Below are 21,472 nucleotides of genomic sequence, written 5' to 3' on the forward strand. Positions count from 1 at the left end.
CCTTTAAATGATCGTAAATTGCAAACCACTTGCGTTGAGAAAGAAATCTCTAGTGAATTTAAAGATTAATGTCCCTTTCAGTACCGAGCTTATGTGAAACTTAGAACCTAAATCCCTCCGGGAATGAGATATGCATGTGAAAGGCGAATAGGTTGCTTTCAAATTCACTATGATAAATATTGCGTAATGAGATACGGATTCGAGTTTAACGGATCTTACAGTGTCATGATCGAATGGCATATAAAGCCTGGTAATATAATTAGTAGTACTTTAGTACTTGAGTCAGTTGAGGAAACTTTTGTGCCCTTGCGTTTCTGGACTAGTGTCAATTATATAGGGGTTTATAGGAGACTGAACTAAACACTGATTTAGATAACGTCTAATACAAAATTAAAGGCTTAAAATAAAACAAGTAACTCTAGAAATGTATTAACTAAGTTTATTGGTTTCATCTTAATGGATAAAACAATACAGCCCTACACTATGTTCAATCCTAGAATAAAGGCAAATCAAATTCAACGAACTGGCACAGACATTACAATAAACAATTATCTACATCTTAATACGTACATTTTTATTTTTATATATAAAAAAGATACAAAACACACGTTAATACAATACACAAAACTCTTTAACATCCATATACAAAAGTTAAGTACAATCACACACACAATCACTAATTCTAAGGACATTTACTTGGGTTGATACAGCGTTCATTATGAAGCACTTTTCCTGCAGGACATTGACAAGAAGGAACACAAGGTTTGAAGCAATGATCCTGGATCGTACCTAGTGGAACATCTTTATTGGCACATGTACGTGGGCATGGAGGGCCACATTCATCAAACATTAAACCGCTTTCAGTAGAACATTTAATTGCTAGAAAAAACATTAAAAAAGAAACGATTAAGTATTCGTATTATATCAAGTACGAATAAATATTGTTATTTATTTATTTAGTTAGTTACATTTTATGCCTCAAGTTTATGCTCTGTATGATTACCATATTTTGACTAGAAATGAAAACAAAAGGAAACTTAGTTAATTTATTGATGTCTTATGCTTTGAGAATTATGGATATGAAAATTATATGTTTAGTATAGAAGTGAAAGCAAAATCAATGCAATACATTATTTGTTTCAACAAGAGGACCCTGTCTTTTCATAAAAGATAAACATTGTTTAAATAGAAAATAAAATTAAGACACAATTTTAATTAAAAAAATATAAAAGAAATATTAAGCTATATAGCTATATTGATTGCTAGGTCCTTACTCTTGTTTTTCGTGCGAGAAGCAAAGGGAGTATATGCAATTTGGGTTTCATATTCAGAACCCCGTCCAACGTCTTATTTATTTTAAATGATGAAAATGCGTATTAAACTAATAAATCTTTTTGCACTTTTTGAAACTTATTTTTTTTATTTTTTCCTGCATTTTATTCCTATAATGATTAAACAAGGAACACCTAGCGTTCATGTTATTTTAGCTTCAGTAAAGTTCCGTTATCCGAATGCTGTCGAACAGAAAATAAGGGGATCCATTAACGTCAAATTAACCCATCATTCTATCATCAATCGATATTGTAGACTGCTTTTGTACAAATATTTACTTAGTGACCAGATAGGTTGATTGGTTGGAAGACTTTAGTGTCACGTTTAGCACCGAGGCCATATGAGATGTGGACCACACTTTAATGTGTGATCCAAATCACATGAGCTCCCACCAGGGAATCGAACCCGGTTTTTCCACCCCAAAGGCACGTACGCTAACCATATAGCCACGAGTCTTAGGTAGTGATCCGAGATGTGGCCTCACTACAAAAAACTGAAATGTTAAAATTATCTGTTTTAACAGCTTTTCAACTTGTTGATTTCATTAAAATGCTAAATGTTCTCTGTTTTCACAACTTTCTGTACTTGTAACTTTAATAACACTGTGTTCTGGGACTTGTTTCAGGCATTTTTTTTTAAAAAAAATACAACAGTGAAGTTTCAATCCTTATATGAGATGGTGTAGTTTTGGTACTGTTTACACCAATATTTAAATTTAAAATTAATATATTTTCCCAAAATTTTTCTCCTTTTTAACCAAATTTTCCATTTTTTGCGCCTTTTCAACAAAAAATTTACAACTAGAATTCCTAGTTCTAATAATAACAATGGAAGCTATTATAGATAGTTCTCTTAAAATTTCATTTAATTTTTTTTCTTAACACTAAGAGCACGCTGAAGAAGAAATTTCTTCTCTTACCAGTATTAGCGTTTTATGTAGAAAACACTAAGGTATCATTTGTTGTTGATCTTGAGAGCACAAATATGAAATTAGCGTAGTAGGTGATTAATGGGGATATTATCATCAATAATTTTAATTTACAGTACGCCAGTAGGTTAGTAATTTAGAAGTTACCATTAATAATCTTAAGTTTCTAAGTTTTTCATGTATGACAAAAGGTTTCAACTGAAACACATTGAAAATTTTATTTTGAGTAAATTTAAACGTATGGAAGATCTATTTTTGCTAATTCACATGAAAGAATACGTAACATTATCTAATTGGTTAAAATTGCATTTACTTCTATATACTGATTGTAGAAAATATAATTAATATAGTCATAAAATGTAACACAGGCTTTTTCTTACCTTCCAACCTGAAATAAGAAGAATATTAACATTTTGTTTGGATTTGATATTTTACTCGTCTTTATATAAACAATTTTCTTATTCAACTGGACTATTGCAAAGGTTATGGTTAAAAGTAAGCCACTCGTACAATTAACTGCGAGCTAATTGTAGCCATTATGGCATAAAATATATTTGAAAAAATTAGAAAGAGAGAAGGATATGACAAATAAAATTGGCCTATGTTTAGCAGAAGGGATCCAGCTCTTTTCTCTAAAAAATGTTACAATTTGGTAATTTCTGTTCACATTCGGTTAGTTTAGAGTAGGTTATGTTAGTTTAGCCTAGCTTAGTTTAGTTTAATTTAGTTTAGGTTAGGTTAGTTTATGTTAAATTAGTGTAGGGGTCTCGCGTAATTTTCCAAAAAATGATAGAATTTCGCTTATTTCTACAATATTAGGTAAGTTTAGGTTAGTTCAGGTTAGCTTAGGTTAGTTTATGTTAGATTAGGTTAGATTTGGTTACGTTATGTTACGTCTAAGTACTTGCATCATTCATTTCTCCTGTAAATTTTGTGTTTTTACGTGCTTCTGGACCCCTTGTACTAAACATACTCCATAAAATCTTTACGAAAAAATCAATTGTTTGTTGCTTGCTGTAAATAATTTAATTTTGTTTAATTTCCTTAGATATCACCCTGACAACCTAATACGAAACAATATTATTGGGAATTTTCATAATTGTTATTGAAGTGAAAAAATAAATTGAAATTTTGTGAATAAGACATGTAAAATTTCTTCTGAAGTATTTGAAGATTACGAATGTAAGTAAAACACTTCTATATTACTTTCTTGGAAAATCATAGAACTTCTTGAATCTATACAAATATAACTGAAGTAATAAGTGATGCTGATGTTTGTAGTAGCATCAAAGATCGCCTAATAGATATTTATAACGTTAGGCCTGATAACACACTTTAGGCAATATATAGTTTTTATACGTTTGGCATAGTGGCTCTTGAGGGAAATCATATCGGTAAACATTTAAATTTTATCGCTACAAGCTATGGTTTGAGAGAAAGCATACCTAATGTAATATAAAAAGTAGTTCATTAGTTGATTCTAATTATATAATGTATACAAGAATTAGTACATTAAATAAGCTTTCTCTCTTTACCTTGTAGATATAAAATTGAATTTTTTACGTTTGTGCCTTCCCTTATGAGCTGCAACTGCTTTGGAGAGTACTTACGATTCGATCTGATATACAACTATATATATTTTTATACAGCCGTTTTATGTACTGTTTTTTAAATTATTATTTAAATCTATTTAGCTATTGAAACAAATACAATTGAAGTATGGATGCTATCACAAGATTTGTGATAGCATCCATAGATACAGTAGAATTCATAAATTTGGGTACAGCAGAACAAAGTTTTGTAAATTTTTATTTGATAACTAGACTTCGAATTTTTGCATATTTGCATGTTTTTTCCCCTGATGTGATATTGATATGCTCGTTAAACAGAAATTCATTTCGGCTGTTTTGGGGCAAAATAGCAGAGTTTTGTAGTGCATATTTGTGCATATTTTGGAGGTTAATACATGTTTATGTCGTCACTGCATATAAATACATATTTAAACGAATGATCAAATTGATCATTTTTAACGTCCACAACTTTCCTCGTAAATTGACTTTCAAGTTTTTAGTACAAATAGACTCAAGACCTTGAAATGGTTCGTTGTTGTCAGTTTAGCATATCTTCCAAGGTCATATGAAGGGTGAATAAGAAAGAGGTGAGTGATTCATCCTTCGGGCAATGATGCATGACTATCGCCTTGGAAGAAGATAAAAATAACGGTGCCAAGTCACCTACAACTAAATTTCTACGTCACTCATCTCGGAAGTTAAAGTTGCTACTGTCGTGTGTGTGTGTGTGTGTAGATTTGAAATTATGTGCTCCTATGACAGTATAAGAATACCGAAAGAAAAATCTTCTAGAAGTTATCTTTTGAAACAATGGATTGAAGGCGATAAGACGTTAACAATTGAAGGAGAAAATATATTCGCAAAGTGCGTTAAACAAATAAGTAATACAGTTTACGTTTTGAAAGTATCCGAACTTATTTATTTGCAAACAATTTATTGACGACAATTACAACTGTTGTCAATATTCTTCAATATAGGCACCTTGAGCTTCAATACAACAAGTATAGCGACGTTTCTACTGTTCGTAGCAGTCCTAGAATTCCTTGAGTGACACCCTCTTTAATGCTAAAGTCGTGGCAACTTGAACATCTTAAATTCACGCAAAACGTTTCCCCTTGAGCATCCCTTCTACTTTGGGAAACAAGAAGAAGTCAACCAGTGTCAAGTCCGGGCTGGCTGTAAGGGGCAATGAGGTAGCATTGCCACACGTACCTTCGCCAAAAACTCGCTTTCTAACAGCAGAATGTGAGCCGGAGCGTTGTCATGGTGAAGCACCCACACCCACCTGTCGACGATGTCAGAAAGGACGCGCTGGACCCTCTGTCGGAGAAACTCAAGCACTGGTTTGTAGTTAGCTTCTTTCATAATGGTCCCAAAAGGTACAAACTCTTTGTGTACGACCCCCTTCGCCTCGAAAAAGAAAATGAGCGTTGTTTCTACCTTTGATTTCTACATCCTGGAAATCTTCTGACGAGGAAACGCAGGATGTGCCACTCTGAACTTTGTCCCTTGCTTTCGGGTCATACTAGAATAGTCAGATTTCATCCCCGGTTATCACTAGGCCGAGAAAAGTTACGCCACTGTCACATGTTCCACAATTTCGAGAGAAATTCACACACGAAATCGCATCTGATCGTTCGTCAAAATCTTCGGAACCATTTTTGCACAGACTTGTCGCATGTTCTGTGACAATTAAAAAAAAAAAAAAAAACTTGTGTTTTTGCCAGTCCCATCTCCTCTGCAATTACATGAAGACAAATGCCTGCCTTTGTCTAAAAGAGCATTCACCGACCACATTTTTCTCCGTTTTTGATGTGAACGGCCTTCCTGAGCGTTGTTCGTCCTTGACCACCTCCCGTCCTTCCTTGAACGCCATATGCCAAGTGTAAACTTACATGTGGGACCTCAATTCCTCACCTTAAGCCTCCTATAGCAAGGTTGAAGTCTCCTTAAAGATCTTTTTCAATTTAACACAAAATTTTACAGCGTAGCGCTGTTCCAAAGTGAGCTCCATTTTTAAGAAATCTACCAAATACTAATTCTCGACACGACGTTGTTTTGGTGTACGCACACAAGCGATAGCATCTCAGCCACTACTCGTATGAGGCCTTGTTTTGAAAGTAAACGTTCTCACTGCCATCTGGCGCCGCTTACACGCACCCTCGACCGATTCTCTCGCGGCGCTGCGGACAGTTCGAATACTTTCAGAACGGACCCTGTATTTAAAAAGTAAGTAAGCTTACTTTCAGAAGAGGGCATTTTCATTTTGTTAGACAAACCCAAAGCCTCAAACTTCACTGGGTTTGTTGCATTTTCATAGCAATTTCAAGTTTGGTAAGGAATTTATACAACTATAAAACAACATAGTGTCCTTTTCTCGTACACCGACAGAGTTCATTCCAAAGAAACCGTTGAAAATTATTTCGGGAAGAAATGAACAAACCTTTTGAAAATAAGTTCTTCAATCAATCAAAATATTTGCTTTACAAAATCTAAAACTTGTAACAACAGTTACTTTCTAAGGTAAGAAGATACATTTAAATCCAAGTTTGTGTTGCTTTGATGTGCATTTCGGTCCCTCGAAGCATAACTTTTCTACGAAGTCTTCTGTTGTACTTTCAATAACTTTACCTTCTTATTCATGTTAATATCACACTCAAATCAGTTTACTCCATTTTAAGTATCAATATTATACATTGTAAAGTATTGCTGTTTGAAACGGACAATGTTACACTAGAAGAAAGTATTATAGGATCTACACATAATTGGATACAAAAAGTAATTTCAAGTGGTTTTATTTTCTTTTAAACAAAAACATAAGATTTTGAATACAGGCTTTTAATACAGTAAAAATTACCTTCAACGGGGCCCTTATTAAACTGAAATTTATCTTAAAGGAAAATATTTCACGGTCCACGAATTTAAAAGTAAAAAATAAAAAAAAGTGTTAAATTTCCTTGATTAGGCGAAATCTGTGTTGCGAACAACGGATTTTAAAATGAGCTTTTTAACGTAAATTTTCAAGTTTCAGAATGCATCGTTTAGAAAAGTTTTCGACATTTTGTAAGAGGTTAAGTATATGAATTACATTGTCTGTAAAGATCTTAGTTTTCTTTTACCTTACTTACGAATTTAATCTTTAGTCCACTAAGCCCGCTCTGCCATGTAAGACCCTAGATACTGTGTGTGTTTTTGAACGAAGTTCAACTTTAGGATTAGAATTAGATTTCTGGCTTTCGACATCTATGGCCATGTTAGCCCGCAACGCATGAGGAAAGACGTCCCTCAGCGATCCGAGGAAAGGGAAGGAAGGAAGCGGACTGGGACCTATATTTTAGGTACCATCCTGGCATTGCCTGGTGTGAATGAGGAAAGTCCAGGGAAACCTCGTTCAGGATGGTTGGGTACCCATCGGGAATCGAAGTACAAATTTCATAGAGTTATTTTCAAATACCAGTAACTCATTCTGTAGCTAGACTAGACATGGAACAAGAAACGCAATATACACAATAGATCAAAAGGGAGCCATAATTAGAGACAGGAGTGCGACAAAGGGCACAACATCTATTTCTTGTCTTGGACTTTGAAAACTTTTTTTTTTTTTTTTTTTTTTTTTTGTTCACTGTAAGTTTTGTGTATTGGTTCGTAGCAGAAATAAATACTGTAATAAAATATGGTATGTACAGCATTTTATTTTATATCACTATGTCCAATATATGCATAGATCTACCTTCCTTAATCAGTAAACCTTGACGGAAAATTCTGTGAATCCTGTTCAATTTCGGTAGACAAGGTTTACTATATCAGGGTGTCTATCGGTCACGAAAGTTACGAATGTCACGAAAAAGCCACGAAATCAGAAAGCGGACATGAAAGTCAAGAAAAAGTCACGAAATTTAGTGTTTGGGTTACGATTTTTTGTTATCTGTATTAATATAAGTACAGACTGGAAAATTTTGTTCAATAAAACACCAAAATTCACCAGCAAAATCGTCTATGGTCGGCTTTAGACGCTACTAAATCGCTAGCAAAGCATGCTTCTATTCCATGCATGAAAATTCGGCCTGATTCATACCCAAATTCCCTCTTAAGAATGTTACGAAATTTTTGGTTAGGTAAAGAAAAGGTCACGAAATTTCATTTTGGAATGTTAGTAGATACCCTGTATATGCTTATGCCAGTAATGCTTATTTACGTCTCTCTGTATATTTATTCTGTATTTACATACTTGGCGCATTCTAATCTTTTTTATTTGTATATAGTACTTATAGATTACAAGATAGAGTTAGATAGATGCTTTTAGTTTCAAATATTGAATTGTTTGAATCACGAAGAAATAAAATGTATTCAAGAAGTCGTGGACGCTTGCGGAGCTGAAAACATTAAAAATGAACTTGCGTTTATCAATTCTCATTTCAGTTTAATTCCAAAATTTATAACGAGATTAGAAAAGTGGAAATTAGGATTTTCTAGTACATTTGAGCTGTTTGAGTCAATAACGAAGCAGACTCCACTACGACCAGTCGGAAACGCATTTGTTCGAAAAGCACAACCAACAGTCTTGAAAAGTCCTGGCATAAAATTCTTGTCTCATGTAAACAGAATGTTCCTGGAAACAACAAGTAACATTGCTTCTTTGAAATACTGTCTCTTAACGACCTGCGACACGTTTGGAACATTTCGATGTGCAGAAAAGTCTTGACTGACAAACGCAGAAAGTTTTTGCCAGAAAATATCGTATACTACATACTTGTGTGTGTAAATGAATGTATCATAGTTGTAACATCAAGTAATGTAGCTCAAGTAACACAACTTTTTTCCCCCTAAAGATGTAATAAAATTTCTCATTTAACTTTAGTTTTTGATTGGTGCATATTTACCCTTTTAGTGCATATTCCCATATTTTGATGATTTTTAGCACATATTTGCATGCATATTTTGCTGTTTTTTAGTGCATTTTGATCCGAAGTCTAGTGATGACGTATTTCAGGCAATAAATCTTTCATTATTTTACTTTGATGTTCGAATTATCATCATCTGATATACTTTACCGCTAAAATATCCAGCGAAAGTGGTACGTGAGCTTTGAACAAGAACTGAAATTTCTATTGTTATCATTTCACCTAATTTGTTTTAAATTTATAATTTTTTTTAAAATTAAATGTCTGAGAAATACTACTAAAGTAATTGTTTCAGGAGATGTTCAGGCTTGAGAATTGACGAGGATTGAACATCATTAGAAACAGTTGTATATTTAGAAGCGGTACATGAAGAATACATTTTTGAAACTTTTACTGTATCTCGTTGTAGTCACCAACGTTGTATATTAAGTTGGTGCGAATAACATGTCCACTTTAAATTGTAACGATATTTTCTTATTTTCGTTACATTACCCAGTTCGATATACAATGCACATGATAAGTTAAATGAAGTCACACAACGCTATCAAACACTTGTAGTTTTATATCTATATATTCCGCAAGAAATATCAATTGCAATACACTGAAATAATACACATCAATTTTAGGCAATGTTGACTTCTTAATTACTATTTTCTCTTATCACTTAATCAGCAAGAACAGGTTGTCATAGCAACCCCAAAACAGCAAATCTCTTGTTACAGTAACAGCGGTTAAAAATCATACAACATCAACTTATTGTTCTATATATTCCTCTTCTTCGTAATCACAGCCTGTGCACTTTTAAATAGCACCTTTTGCCCAAAATAGTTAAAGGAAGAATGGAAGTAACTTACAAATATACAATATCGTTGTAAAATCTTTAAATTCTGGTTGGAAATTGATCTTAGCAAGACAACACAGAGATGTACTAATGCCATGCGTTTAAGTCACAAACTCTATATATATTTACCAAACAGGCTGAAGTATCTAGGCAGTCAGGAGGTAGTGCGTTTTGTACAGGGTTGTATGAAAGTGCGCCATGAACAAACAATTGCGAGTGATTTTTCTTTACAAATTCAAACTGGGACATTTTGCAAATCAAGCCTCAAAAACCATTATCAGTGCATTTAAGCCAGGAATGGCAAATGAACGCACCATTCACCGTTGGTTTGTCAAATTTCCGTCAGCTTACATAGCGATGCAAAATGATTCCCATGTACAGATGAACTCTTAAGGAACACCGTGAAAGGAGATCCTCGGGAAAGTGTTCGTGATCACTGCAGACGAGTTAGGTATACCACAATCGTTACGCACCTCCGTGCAATAAAAAAAGGGAAACAGTTGAACTCATGGGTGGCATATGCGCCCACATCGGCCAACAAGAATCGCCGTCTAGGAGTGTGCAGTTTTCTGAGTGTAAAGTATAAGTCACACTCAGGAAAGCTTTCCTGTATCAAATTGTTACTTCAGATGAAAACTGAAACCGCTATGGCAATTGTAAACAGTACCTCTCCACTCATAGAAAGTGTTGTTGCTGGTATGGTATTTTAAGAGAAAAAAAAGTGATCCATTATGTCTATCTCAGGCGATGTGAAACCATCAATTCAGATCGTTAAAATGCTGAAATCTATTAAATACACCGAAAACTTGTCTGCAAGCATCCAGCAATGGCCAACGGACATGATTCCTCATGTAACTTAAATGCTCGCGCACATGATGTTCAGGCTTTTCATGGGTTGCAGTATGTAACACTTCCTCACCCACCGTATTATTCCGATATCTCTCTCACTAACTACCATCTCTTCCGATAGCTCGATTACTTTTTGAGAGATGAAACTTTCTCTGATCAGGCGGTGCTACGTGCGGTTGAGAACTTCGCACCGCAAACTCTTTCTCACGAAATCCGATCTTTGGCTGAGCAATGGGGAAAGTGTGTGATTGCAGACGACGACTTTTGGTTAACTAGATATTATAGTTTTCACTTTTTGGCTTCTGAAAATAATGCACTTGAAGCAGACATTTCATTCGTACCAACGTAATATCACTCGTTGCCAGCAATGTGAAAGTCGTAATATACTTTCAACAGCGTCTTTTCTGTTTATGATTCAAATGGTGCGGTCTATTTTCTGAAAAATCTCTAGAGCACTTTGGAAACTACCAGTTCGAAACTAAGAATGATACAAAGTGATTTCTTCATTTGTAAATCAAACCACAGCACAATTGCTTAATTCCGGGGATATAGTGAATAATAAAGCACTTCCCAGTCCCTCTTGAGTGAATAGAGCTGCCACACTTTCCGCTACTTACACCTGGACATTGTTCTGCCAAATAATAAGTTTCTGCAAAAAGTATCGCTACTTCTTTCTCAACAAGGATGTCGGTTGTGTTCCAAATATAAACAGTAATACGGCTCGGGCACATTCAATCTTTAACATCGTGGATACAAAATTTTAGACCGCCAACTCACAACAGACTGCGCATGCGTGTGGCGTTGGAAAGGAGACTCCGTTTACTGTGAGGTAGGTTATTTATCGGACTAACATGTGGTATAAGCGAGAAGCACTGTTTCTGTTTCATAGTGTGTGTATAGCAATGTTGCCACTATTAAAGCTTCAAGCCTCGTACGTGCCAAGAACACTGCTTATTCAGTCAGTTTGCCATTCTTCTCTAGCGACCACAGCATTTGTTAAGCTTTTGTGTGCGATGACAACTGGCATAGCACAAGGAGAAAAAGAGCTGTCGAACGTACGAAACGTATTTAAAAGTCTAATTAAACATTGTTTGTCTACACAAGTAGAGCTACTTACTGATAAGCTTACCATATTTAAGCTTAGCGAAATATGAGATTGTTTCACTTGCTCTTAAAAACACACAGTGTTGAGATTTTTTACTTACCACAAAGAGTATTGGATCTCCATTGTAGAACTACACCAGCCTTAGCACACTCAGCTGAATAAGATGCTAGGACATCACATAAACAGTTATCATTCTCTCTGCAGACACAAAGATCATATACACATGATGCAAAATATGGTTCTGGTGGTATAAGCTGGTGACATGGTTGGAAGGTAGGACCCTGTTAGCAACGTCAATGTGATAAAAATATTAGTACATTATAAAATAAAAAAATTATTATTACAATAATTCACACTAAAAAACAATCTATTCACGGAATTTAGTAAGTATAAATATCAATAAATTTTGGAACATTAAATCACCATATCATGAATAAAGTAGCAGAAACTAAGGCAAGTAAGAAGGACAAATACACTAATTAAATAATAATAATAATAATAATAATAATAATAATAATAATAATAATAATAATAATAATAATAATAATAATAATAATAATAATAATAATAATAGGAATTTTACTGGGAGAATCCAAATGCTGAGATTGAATTTACTACTGCAAATGCTTAGTGAAAATAAAAAAAATTGTTGAGCAACTCCTTAGCAGAAATAATTATAATCTTACATCATATCAATCAAATTCTAATTCTAATTTCAAGCTTTGAAATTATTTAATTTATTTTTTACTTTTAGACACAAAATGATATTTCATATTTAAATTATGAATAGGAATTTTTGTTTGCACCTTCAAATGTAGTTTAGGAAAAAATGAAATATTGTAAAACGATTAATAATTGTAGAATTATGAAGATATATATGAAGATATATATCTTAAAGAGATGGACTATGGTCCTTTATTTCTATGTTTGTACTTTTATATATCTTAAGGGACAAAGTTAATTAGTTGATAAGAAAGAAAGTATATCCATTATCACTCGCCTGCTTTTCTTTAAGAGTATCGGCTATTGTTAGCATTAACTACTAGGTAAAAGGTGAAGATTAACAGAAGCTTCAGTGACTAAAATAACACCCCCCCCCCACACACACAAATAAAAGTTCTGTGTACCGAACCTCAGGGTATGAATTCGATGTATTTTGTTACTCACAATCCAAATTTCGAAACCCTAGGACAATCGACTTGTAATTTTTTTATGGAAGAGAATTTTAGCGATTTTGCTTAGGGAGAATACATGTAAGATAGCCATACAAAAAACTAAACTTCTGTGTAGCGGACCACTGGGTAGAGACCTGCGCGGGCCGGGCTTGGGCGGGCCGACATTGATTTCTCTTCAGGTCGAGCCGGGCTGGGGCAGTTTAATTGCAATTCTTTAATAATTATTGACTTTCGTTAAACGATAATTGGAATAAAGCCAAACGTTGAAGAAGTGTGCCCGTGAAAAATGTTACGGAGAATGCAATAGCTATTTATAATTTGTGTTGCTTAGCAGCTCCACTTTCACTATAGAGGATTGCAGGCATTGCGCGGTAAATTGAGCTCTGACCTTGACCTTCACTGAACCCAAAATATGACAAGAAGGGGTAGGAAAGTTTTACCTGTCGCTAAACAATATTCCCATATTCACTTTATGCTAAAAATCAATTAAGTTAGATTTTTGTTACAGGAAATGGAGATTTTATTCTCTCAATGACAGGCAAAGTTCTAGGAGGCAATGGTACCATTCGGCAGGTAAGCGTCATATTGTGGAACTAGAGTGTAAACTAGAGTTTAGAAAATGTTTCTGATTGTTAGGTCAAGTTTAATTCTAAATTTTGAGAAACATTGAGGCTCGAGCTAAATTTTTTAAAAACTTATCGGGGCGGGGCCTGGCCAAAAAATTTTAAAAATTATCGGGCCCGGGCCAGGCTTGGGCCAAGAATTAAAAAAAACTATCGGGCCGGCCCGGGCTCGGGCCGAAAATCTCCAAAACTTTTCGGGCCCGGGCTGGGCCGTGCCTAAGTACATTCGGGCTGGATTGGGCTCGGGCCGAAAAATTCGGCCCGTGCAGGTCTCTACCACAGGGCATGGATTCGACCTATTTTGGTACACAGAATCCCAATTTCGAAACCTCAAGACGATCGACCGTGCCAATTTTGTTTTATGGGCGAAAAACATATGTGCTGTCTTACGTGCCAAAATTCGCACCAAAGTTTGCTGAAGTTTTACGCCCATAAAATAAAATTGACACGGTCGATTGTCTTGAGGTTTCGAAATTTGGATTCTGCATAACAAAATACATCGAATCCATTCCCTGGGGTCCGGTGCACAGAACTTTTATTGTTTGTGTATGACTGTGTATTTAAAATACACAGCAGAAAACTAAAGGCAGAAAATAAGAAAAAATATGATCAAAAGACAGATGTTAAAATTTTGCAAGGAAGTTTATGTTTCAAAAAAATGAAGACGAAAGGTAAAACGTACTGCTCACGGAAAAACAGAAAATATATAGTTCAATAGCTCATCAAGGAAAAACAAAGAATAATTCTATAAATAATGATGATGGCAACAATTACTATACTCACTTTTTATGTGTTGCTATGGAAAAAAATATAATTGACCAAATATTGTGTACATTTTTCAGTTAAAGTGAAATAAATATTTTCTTCTGTTAATTTTGGTAAAATACTAAATGAAAAGAAAGAGTTGGATTCGGATATTTCTGATATGAAGATGAAGACGATACATTTTAAGAGGATCTTAAAATATTGAAATAAATTACAGGAAGTCAAACGTACAGCCTCAAGTTAAAAGAGTAATCAACACAATCACATTTACAAGGCTAATTAAGAAAAGAGTGAGCAAATTAAAAAGGTAATATAAAATAATTTAATTTCATAAGTTGTTCCACGTTGATATATGATTTCCAAATTGCAAATAAACAAGTTAAATATATGGAAGCCAATTAATAACTAAGTTAAGTAATATACATATTATGATAACGATATTAACGTAAATGGTTTGCATTAAATGTATTTAATCTTTTACCTACAAACGTAACCTAGTATAGAAATAGTCTGTTCTAACTGTGTTTGCTTTCGAAGATTTTTTTTTCTTTCTTGAATTTTTATTCCATAGTTTATCATAGTTTTTCATAGTTTATCATTCAAATGAAGAATTTTATAACAACAGAAGTGCTCAATAAAAGATATATTCATTTAAATTTATAAAGTCGTGTTTTATAGTATAGTGAATATAATGACTTTACATTTAAGCTTCCTCTATACTTTAAATTTCATAATTATCTTACTTTCAAAATTGAACACTTTTCTGTGGCAAATCTTCGAGCTCTGTATCCTCCTTTCGTACAAGGGTCTATATCCTCAGCATCTTTACAGTATGAAGGTTGATCATAATTTGTCTGGAATAAATATAAACTTAAGTGTGAATAATATGGAAAAATATTAGTAAAACAAAAGTGAATTTGAAAAAAAAAATCTGATTCAGATATGTGAAAAATAAATATTATAAATATAGGGAAAAAGTCTATAGATTTAATGACTTTTGCTCTATTTCATTATGTCAGCAAATTTTAACAAGCAAATTTCATTAGAAAAATACATTTCAATTATTTAGAATTAATAAAGAATTGCAAAACATGAAATAATAAATAAATTTAATATATATTAGAAATCAGGGAATTTTCTTTTTTTCTTTCCTTTTTTATATATATATATACCATATTCTTTATAGCTACTTAGTGGATAGCGTTCTGATACTGTAAGTCGCAGATCTCGGTGCGACTTCCTGCCAGGTAGCATGTTTTCACTGTTTAAATTTCATTAAATTGATACTGATTCAATAACTATCAGCAAGAAAGTTTTTAAAAAATAAAAGAAAGATACTGGCATCATCAGAATCAGTATTTCAAATTGAATATTACAACACACAAAATATGACTTAACATAAAAATCACACATATATCTCTCTCTTTTGCCTCTTCTTGCCTGAGATCGGTTTCCCTGGTTACTAATTTACTGAAATCATTACCAAAAAATATTGATAATAGCTTACTTCATGTCAACAGCAATTTTGTTTTGGACCATTCAGTGATAGACATGTAAAATTACTAACACTATAGTGGTTAAATAAAAATAAAAAATGCTAGAGCTATTAAACAGAAAGCCTCAAAAACTCTAGTAACTACCACATATACATAACTAATAATAGAGGTATCAAAAATAAATACAATATTACATCACCTAATTTCAAAATACTAACTAAATAAGAGAATTACAAGGTGTTAAATACTTAAGGCATTAATTTTGAAAGAATAATCATGATAAGTATATAAAACAAATGATATCTTGGATTATAAACATTTAATAAAAAATAGATGTCCCAAGATGTACGCTATTTTAACGCATTTATTCTTGTCAAAACTCATATTTACTTAAAACGTGCACTATCTCTCCATCTTGACCCATTATATTTTGGCTTCACTTTAGCAGTATTACAATGATATGAAAGAACCTGTTCATTTACATATAAACTCTGCGAAAGTAAATGTATCTATCAGAATGTTAACAGGGATATTTTAATGTATATTATTAAAATAGTTGTTTGTGTACAATTTCTTTTAGTATAAATTGAATATTATTGGTATATATAATTTACATTTCTTACCTATTCTTAATGATTACGAAGTATAGAACTCTAGTATATACTTTGTAGTATTATTTCTTTCAGTAACATTATGTAAATATTTTTTATATTTTCTTCCGTATCCTCATTTGGAATTTATTCACCTTAATGAATACTTCTCAAACGAGGCAAAAAGTGAATTTCAAGTGAAATTTTAAATACTATCATTGTTTGGTCTTTATTTAATTATATACAACTTAAGCTAACCTTATAGCTTAAGGCAGTCATATATCGCATAATTTACAATATTCTTATGAAAATAAGTAAAAAAAAAAAAAAAAGCCTTAATAGACATTGGTCGAAAAAGTTGCTATAAGTTACCAAAAGTACAAAATATTACTTTTCAAAATGTTCTAGCTTGAAAACTATGGGTTTATCTCAAACCGTTCAAGAAATTGTACACAAACTAGTATAAATTCTATTTAAATTTCCAGTTTTCAAACCGAAAGAGAAAGTTGAATAATTGCTGGAAAATTTTCTGATGCACAGTTTCAGTTTCAAAATCGCGTTGTGTAGTTACGGCAAAGTTCTCAAATACTTATATGTACATAGAATCTATAATTTCTCTAACCTTTTGAATTAAGTGCAATATTTCTCAAAATAGGACATTTCAAAAGCTAATATTTTGCACTTTCAGCAGCTTGTTATAACTCTGGAGCATGGAAGCTTCTCAGTTGCGACAAGAGATCAGCCAACAATGGAGAATACCTATGATGATGACACAACTCTGAAAGCACCTTTCTGCAAACCATGCTTTTGTTTTATATATATTATTAATCACGTTAAATTATTATTATTTTTACAATATAGAGAGATTAATGGATTATTATTATTATATAGAATTTAAAGACCTATCAACAAACAAGACCTCCAATACGCATCAACGAATTATATCGTATTTAAATTTTATTAGAAATTAGTACACGCCAAATATTAATATCTGATCTGCTATTTTCTCCTTTAGATTTACTGATCTTTACACCAAATATTTTGTGAGAAGGTACTTGGCTGTTTGCCGTACGAAGTAGAAAACGTTGATAAAGATCTATCGATCATGACGAACATCATGAGTATTAGCGAATTTCACTAAATTCTACGGTGAGAATTCAAAGGAATCATGAAGATTTTAATTACAGACTACATTGCAAGGTATGTAATTTAATTAGCTGGATTTTTCTCTTATATTACCATTTTTTAAGTAATAACATCATCAGACGAATTATTTACCTTCCAGTCGTTTCCAAAGAGGGCTTCCGACTGTACAATTTGTCCATCGCGAAGCTGCAAGTCGTCTTGAGGTATATTATTGAAGTTGCCACACAAACCACACATTTTATTTCTATAGGAGCCTGGCACATTTAACTCCAAATTGCTCTCACCATTCCATTGTACCTTAAAAATAATAATATAATTAATGTACAATGTAATTAATTCTTTTCATTTTCGAATCGGGCTATATAATAGTAATAGAAACAAGTAAATTTCTCTGACTAATTTTCTAAAACTTTTTTTTTTTTTATCTTAAGATACTCAAACAGTCTCTCTCTTCTTATAATGTTACACTATTATATATTATTTTTTATCAGCTAAAGTTGCGTTATTGAAACTAAATTGCAATTCCTTTATTTCGGACATGAAGTTGAGTCTTGGGTGCTTCACCATCTAACTCTAAAAATAACTTAGAACTTACCTACAAGCATTCAAAGAAATCGCAAGTAAATATGCACAGAAATGATATATAGAAACACTAGTATAACCTAATGGGTATACACACTATATATTATAACCATACACAGAAATGGCAATCAAAAAGTATTTTTGGTATAGGGACAACATATACGCATACACTATATATAAACTATGTTCGGAGCCAGTACACGCAAGTAACGGACAATTTGTTGCAATCCAAAGTGTGAATTTTCAGGTCAAATTCTTGTTGGCAAACATTGAATTAATTTGGCACTTTTGAAAGAATAAAGAATAAACTAAAAGTAAATTAAAAAGAAAACCTACACGAGATTCGTCTCAGTTTAATTAACTTCACAAAAGTAAACTTCCACTATGTATGAATATATTTTAGACTTAATATACTTCCAAGTTCTCAGATTCAGAATTAAAAGCAGCTTCCTACATTCCGAAAACATCCAGAAGTCCCTTAACTCTGTTCTTCAACTCTGGTTGTCTGGTTGATTTACTTTATATACTTATTTGTAGCTAGTCTCTGTATATTTTCTAGAAGTAACACAAAACTTCATAAGCTTGGTTTGTGAACTGTATTTAAAACAACTTTTATATTCCGTTAAGAGTCTCTAAATTTTGCCTTGTTTTACGGCTTATTTAAACTGAAATATTTAAAATCATTTTTAGTTTAATGTTTATAATTTTAATGTTCGATAAATCGATACATTTTTCATTTTTAACTTCTTTCTAATTTTTTAGACAGATATACCCTCTAGTCTCAACCAACCATTTTTTAAAAATAAATCTGTAGCTTAACCATTTTTTTCCATTTAAAATATGTATTAGCTTTTTGTTGTGGGTTTCCTTCCATTATTCTTTGTATCTGTTTTTCGTACTATTTTTATCAAATATTTAAAAGCTCCTCGTATTTCTAAAATATTTTTCAAGCTATTTGGCTAGAAGGTAACCAGAATGTTGTTTCCGGAGATTACGGCTCTTAACGGTGTTATTTTCTTGCGGGTTTTCTGAGGCCAGAGCTGTTATTTTTGAATTCCTTTTCTTTCTCATTTAGTAGAAAGGATTTTTCTAATATTTTAATTTAAATCAACTTCTTAATTTATGATTTTTGCTACCTCTAAAATATTTATAAACCTTATTTTCTATGGTATTGTAAATATCATAATATCCTTTGTTCTATAGTCTACAAGAAGCCTTGATTATGCTTTTTAATTGAATACCAAATAGCCCCCAGACATGAAGGAACTTGGAACTTTGTAATCCTTCATTTATATAACAAAAGACAAGTGATTTCCCATGGCACGTCGTTGTTACTCAACATTTTACTTTTCCTCAAATATTTCCATAACTAGGAAGCGTTGAATTACTGATTTGTAATTTCTGTCTAATTTGCATACTTGAGAAAATTGGGTCAATGGATTGGACTTGGATATAAACAGTGGAGACAGGCCAGAGTACTACCAGAAGACCAGCTGAAAGACTGGCGCAGGACCTCGTGTAGTTTATCCTAACAAAGGGTGCACACAGGACCCTAGATAAGAGAAATACCACAGGAACATAGCAGGAGTTTAACTTAGCAATTGTGACCAAGTGAGCCAGAAGCCAGGCTGGAACAATCCTAGGGCCATTCATTTTCTCGAAAGCTCATTTTTCACAATGAAAGAATGTAGCCGCGTGGAGGCAGCAGCAGCAGGTACCAAGTGGTTGTGTTTGAGGATGTCCTTCTAATTCTCTTCTTCTTACCTTCTACCTTTACCATCTGTCATTTAGTTTGAAGTCCTAGCTATATCTCCATCATTAGACCTACATTAATACTCCCTTCATAGTATGTATACACCCATTGAATTTTGCAGTTCAATGTGTCAGGAGATTGTTAGGTACTGTACACATAAATTCAGATATTTAAAATAGGATAAATTATTTTGTAAAGTTTGTATAAAATGCAACTATTTTGAATTGGAAAATAGAATACCCTTCTGAAAAGTGGTTTGGCATGGTTAATTCTCTGTCTTCTTTTCCAGCTAAATGTCCGTCATAACTTTGAATCAGAATTTTTGAAGAATACTGTTTTAAGATTTACTAGGCATCATAGGCTCAACAGAATGCTGTTTATTAAAAAAGAAACTCAACTTTCCTTTTTAAAAATATCCTTTAAAACATTCACCATAAATTAAGATTATAGTAGAGAAAAAAAAACAATATTTATTTTTTTTTACATTTATTAATATTCAGAAATGTTAAGAAATTTCTCTCTAAAATTCATTCAAAACTGTTAGCTAGTTATGTACATATAAATTTTTAATCGGCGCATCCTTTAAAACTGAAAGTAAACATTTAGAATTTTTTCTTCCAAAGAAATATTTTCATTATGCTATGAATAAACAATGCCAAATAGAATATAGATCTTTTCAAAATCGGGCAGAAAAATAGTTACCTTACAAAAAGTACTTAAGAAATTGATAAGTGAGACCAGGATTAGCAACCCAATCCCACAAACATATGGATAAAAGTCAAACATCAAAGTGGATCGATTTACCCGACTTTCAACACTTTAACAATAAAGTAAAAAAGACACTCAAAGATTTGGTTTAAATAGGCCACAAAACCAGTCAAAAATTTGGAGTAACCATTAACGGAATATAAAAGTTAATTTAAAGGCAAATTACAAACTACGAGTAAGTTTATCAAGTTTCATGCTCCTCTGAGGAAACATACGTAAAGACAAAAATAATAAATAAAAAATGAATGAAAATTTAAAAAAAACATACAACAGCGAATAAAGATCTTATGGATTATCGAAACATATAAAATTCAATAATTTATTTGACATTATTAAACAAAGAAAAATATTGAAATGAAGTCCAATAATGAAATAGAAATGTTAGTTATGGAGTAATTTTTTCATTCAAATAAATGCAAGAAAGGTGATGAACTCTATGTAGGTTTGAAATGCAGTCGATGTTTAAGGAAGATACGATAGTACAAGTAAAATTTAAAATTTGATTACGAAACACCACTTATACATAATAAAATAAAAGTAGATTTATTCAGGTGATAGAAAATATATTTTTTGTACTCTACTTTTGAAAGTCGAAATATTCCTGACTCAGTTATATCGGAAGATAATGAATTTCAAATTAGGTGTAATAAATGATGCTTTCCTCATTTTTGTTAGTTTCTCTCAAAGAATGCCTAGTGTTTGGCGAATCAATGTATTAAAAAAGTTAGAAACTATTTATCAATATTCTGAAATTTGCTCTTAAAAAGTGACTTTTCTGTAAGAAAAATGCGTTCATTCATAGATCCTTTCTTTAAGATCACAATGTGCATTTCTGTTTCCTTAAGTAGAATGAATTTTATTCTATAATCGTTCGTGTAATGGTCTACTCGTTTAAAATTCCTATTCTTGTTCAGAGCAATACTTATGTTATCAAGGATATGTATTAAAATTAACGTTTCAATTAGAATTTTAAATTCAATCAAATATTTAGATACATGTTTGTATTTACTTCTTGAGTAATTGCAAAAGAAACATATTCGTTTAAGT

At 32.5% G+C, this 21,472-nt stretch overlaps 1 protein-coding gene across 1 annotated transcript in view; it reads right to left on the reverse strand.

Moving 5' to 3' along the window:
- Positions 1-425: 425 nt before the first annotated feature.
- The window catches only part of LOC145680859 (kielin/chordin-like protein), a 1,295,905-nt gene continuing 1,274,858 nt past the window's right edge, over positions 426-21,472 (reverse strand). Inside the window, exons 50-53 of the mRNA XM_081751993.1 lie at positions 17,455-17,619; positions 14,834-14,944; positions 11,628-11,808; positions 426-879 (exon numbers count right to left, since the gene is read on the reverse strand). Coding sequence (XP_081608119.1) covers positions 683-879; positions 11,628-11,808; positions 14,834-14,944; positions 17,455-17,619 — 654 coding nt within the window. The 3' untranslated portion in view covers positions 426-682. The remainder of the gene's footprint in view (positions 880-11,627; positions 11,809-14,833; positions 14,945-17,454; positions 17,620-21,472) is intronic.

Source organism: Thermobia domestica, chromosome 3, assembly GCF_964235325.1.
Source record: "Thermobia domestica chromosome 3, izTheDome1.hap1.1, whole genome shotgun sequence".
Lineage (NCBI taxonomy): Eukaryota > Metazoa > Arthropoda > Insecta > Zygentoma > Lepismatidae > Thermobia > Thermobia domestica.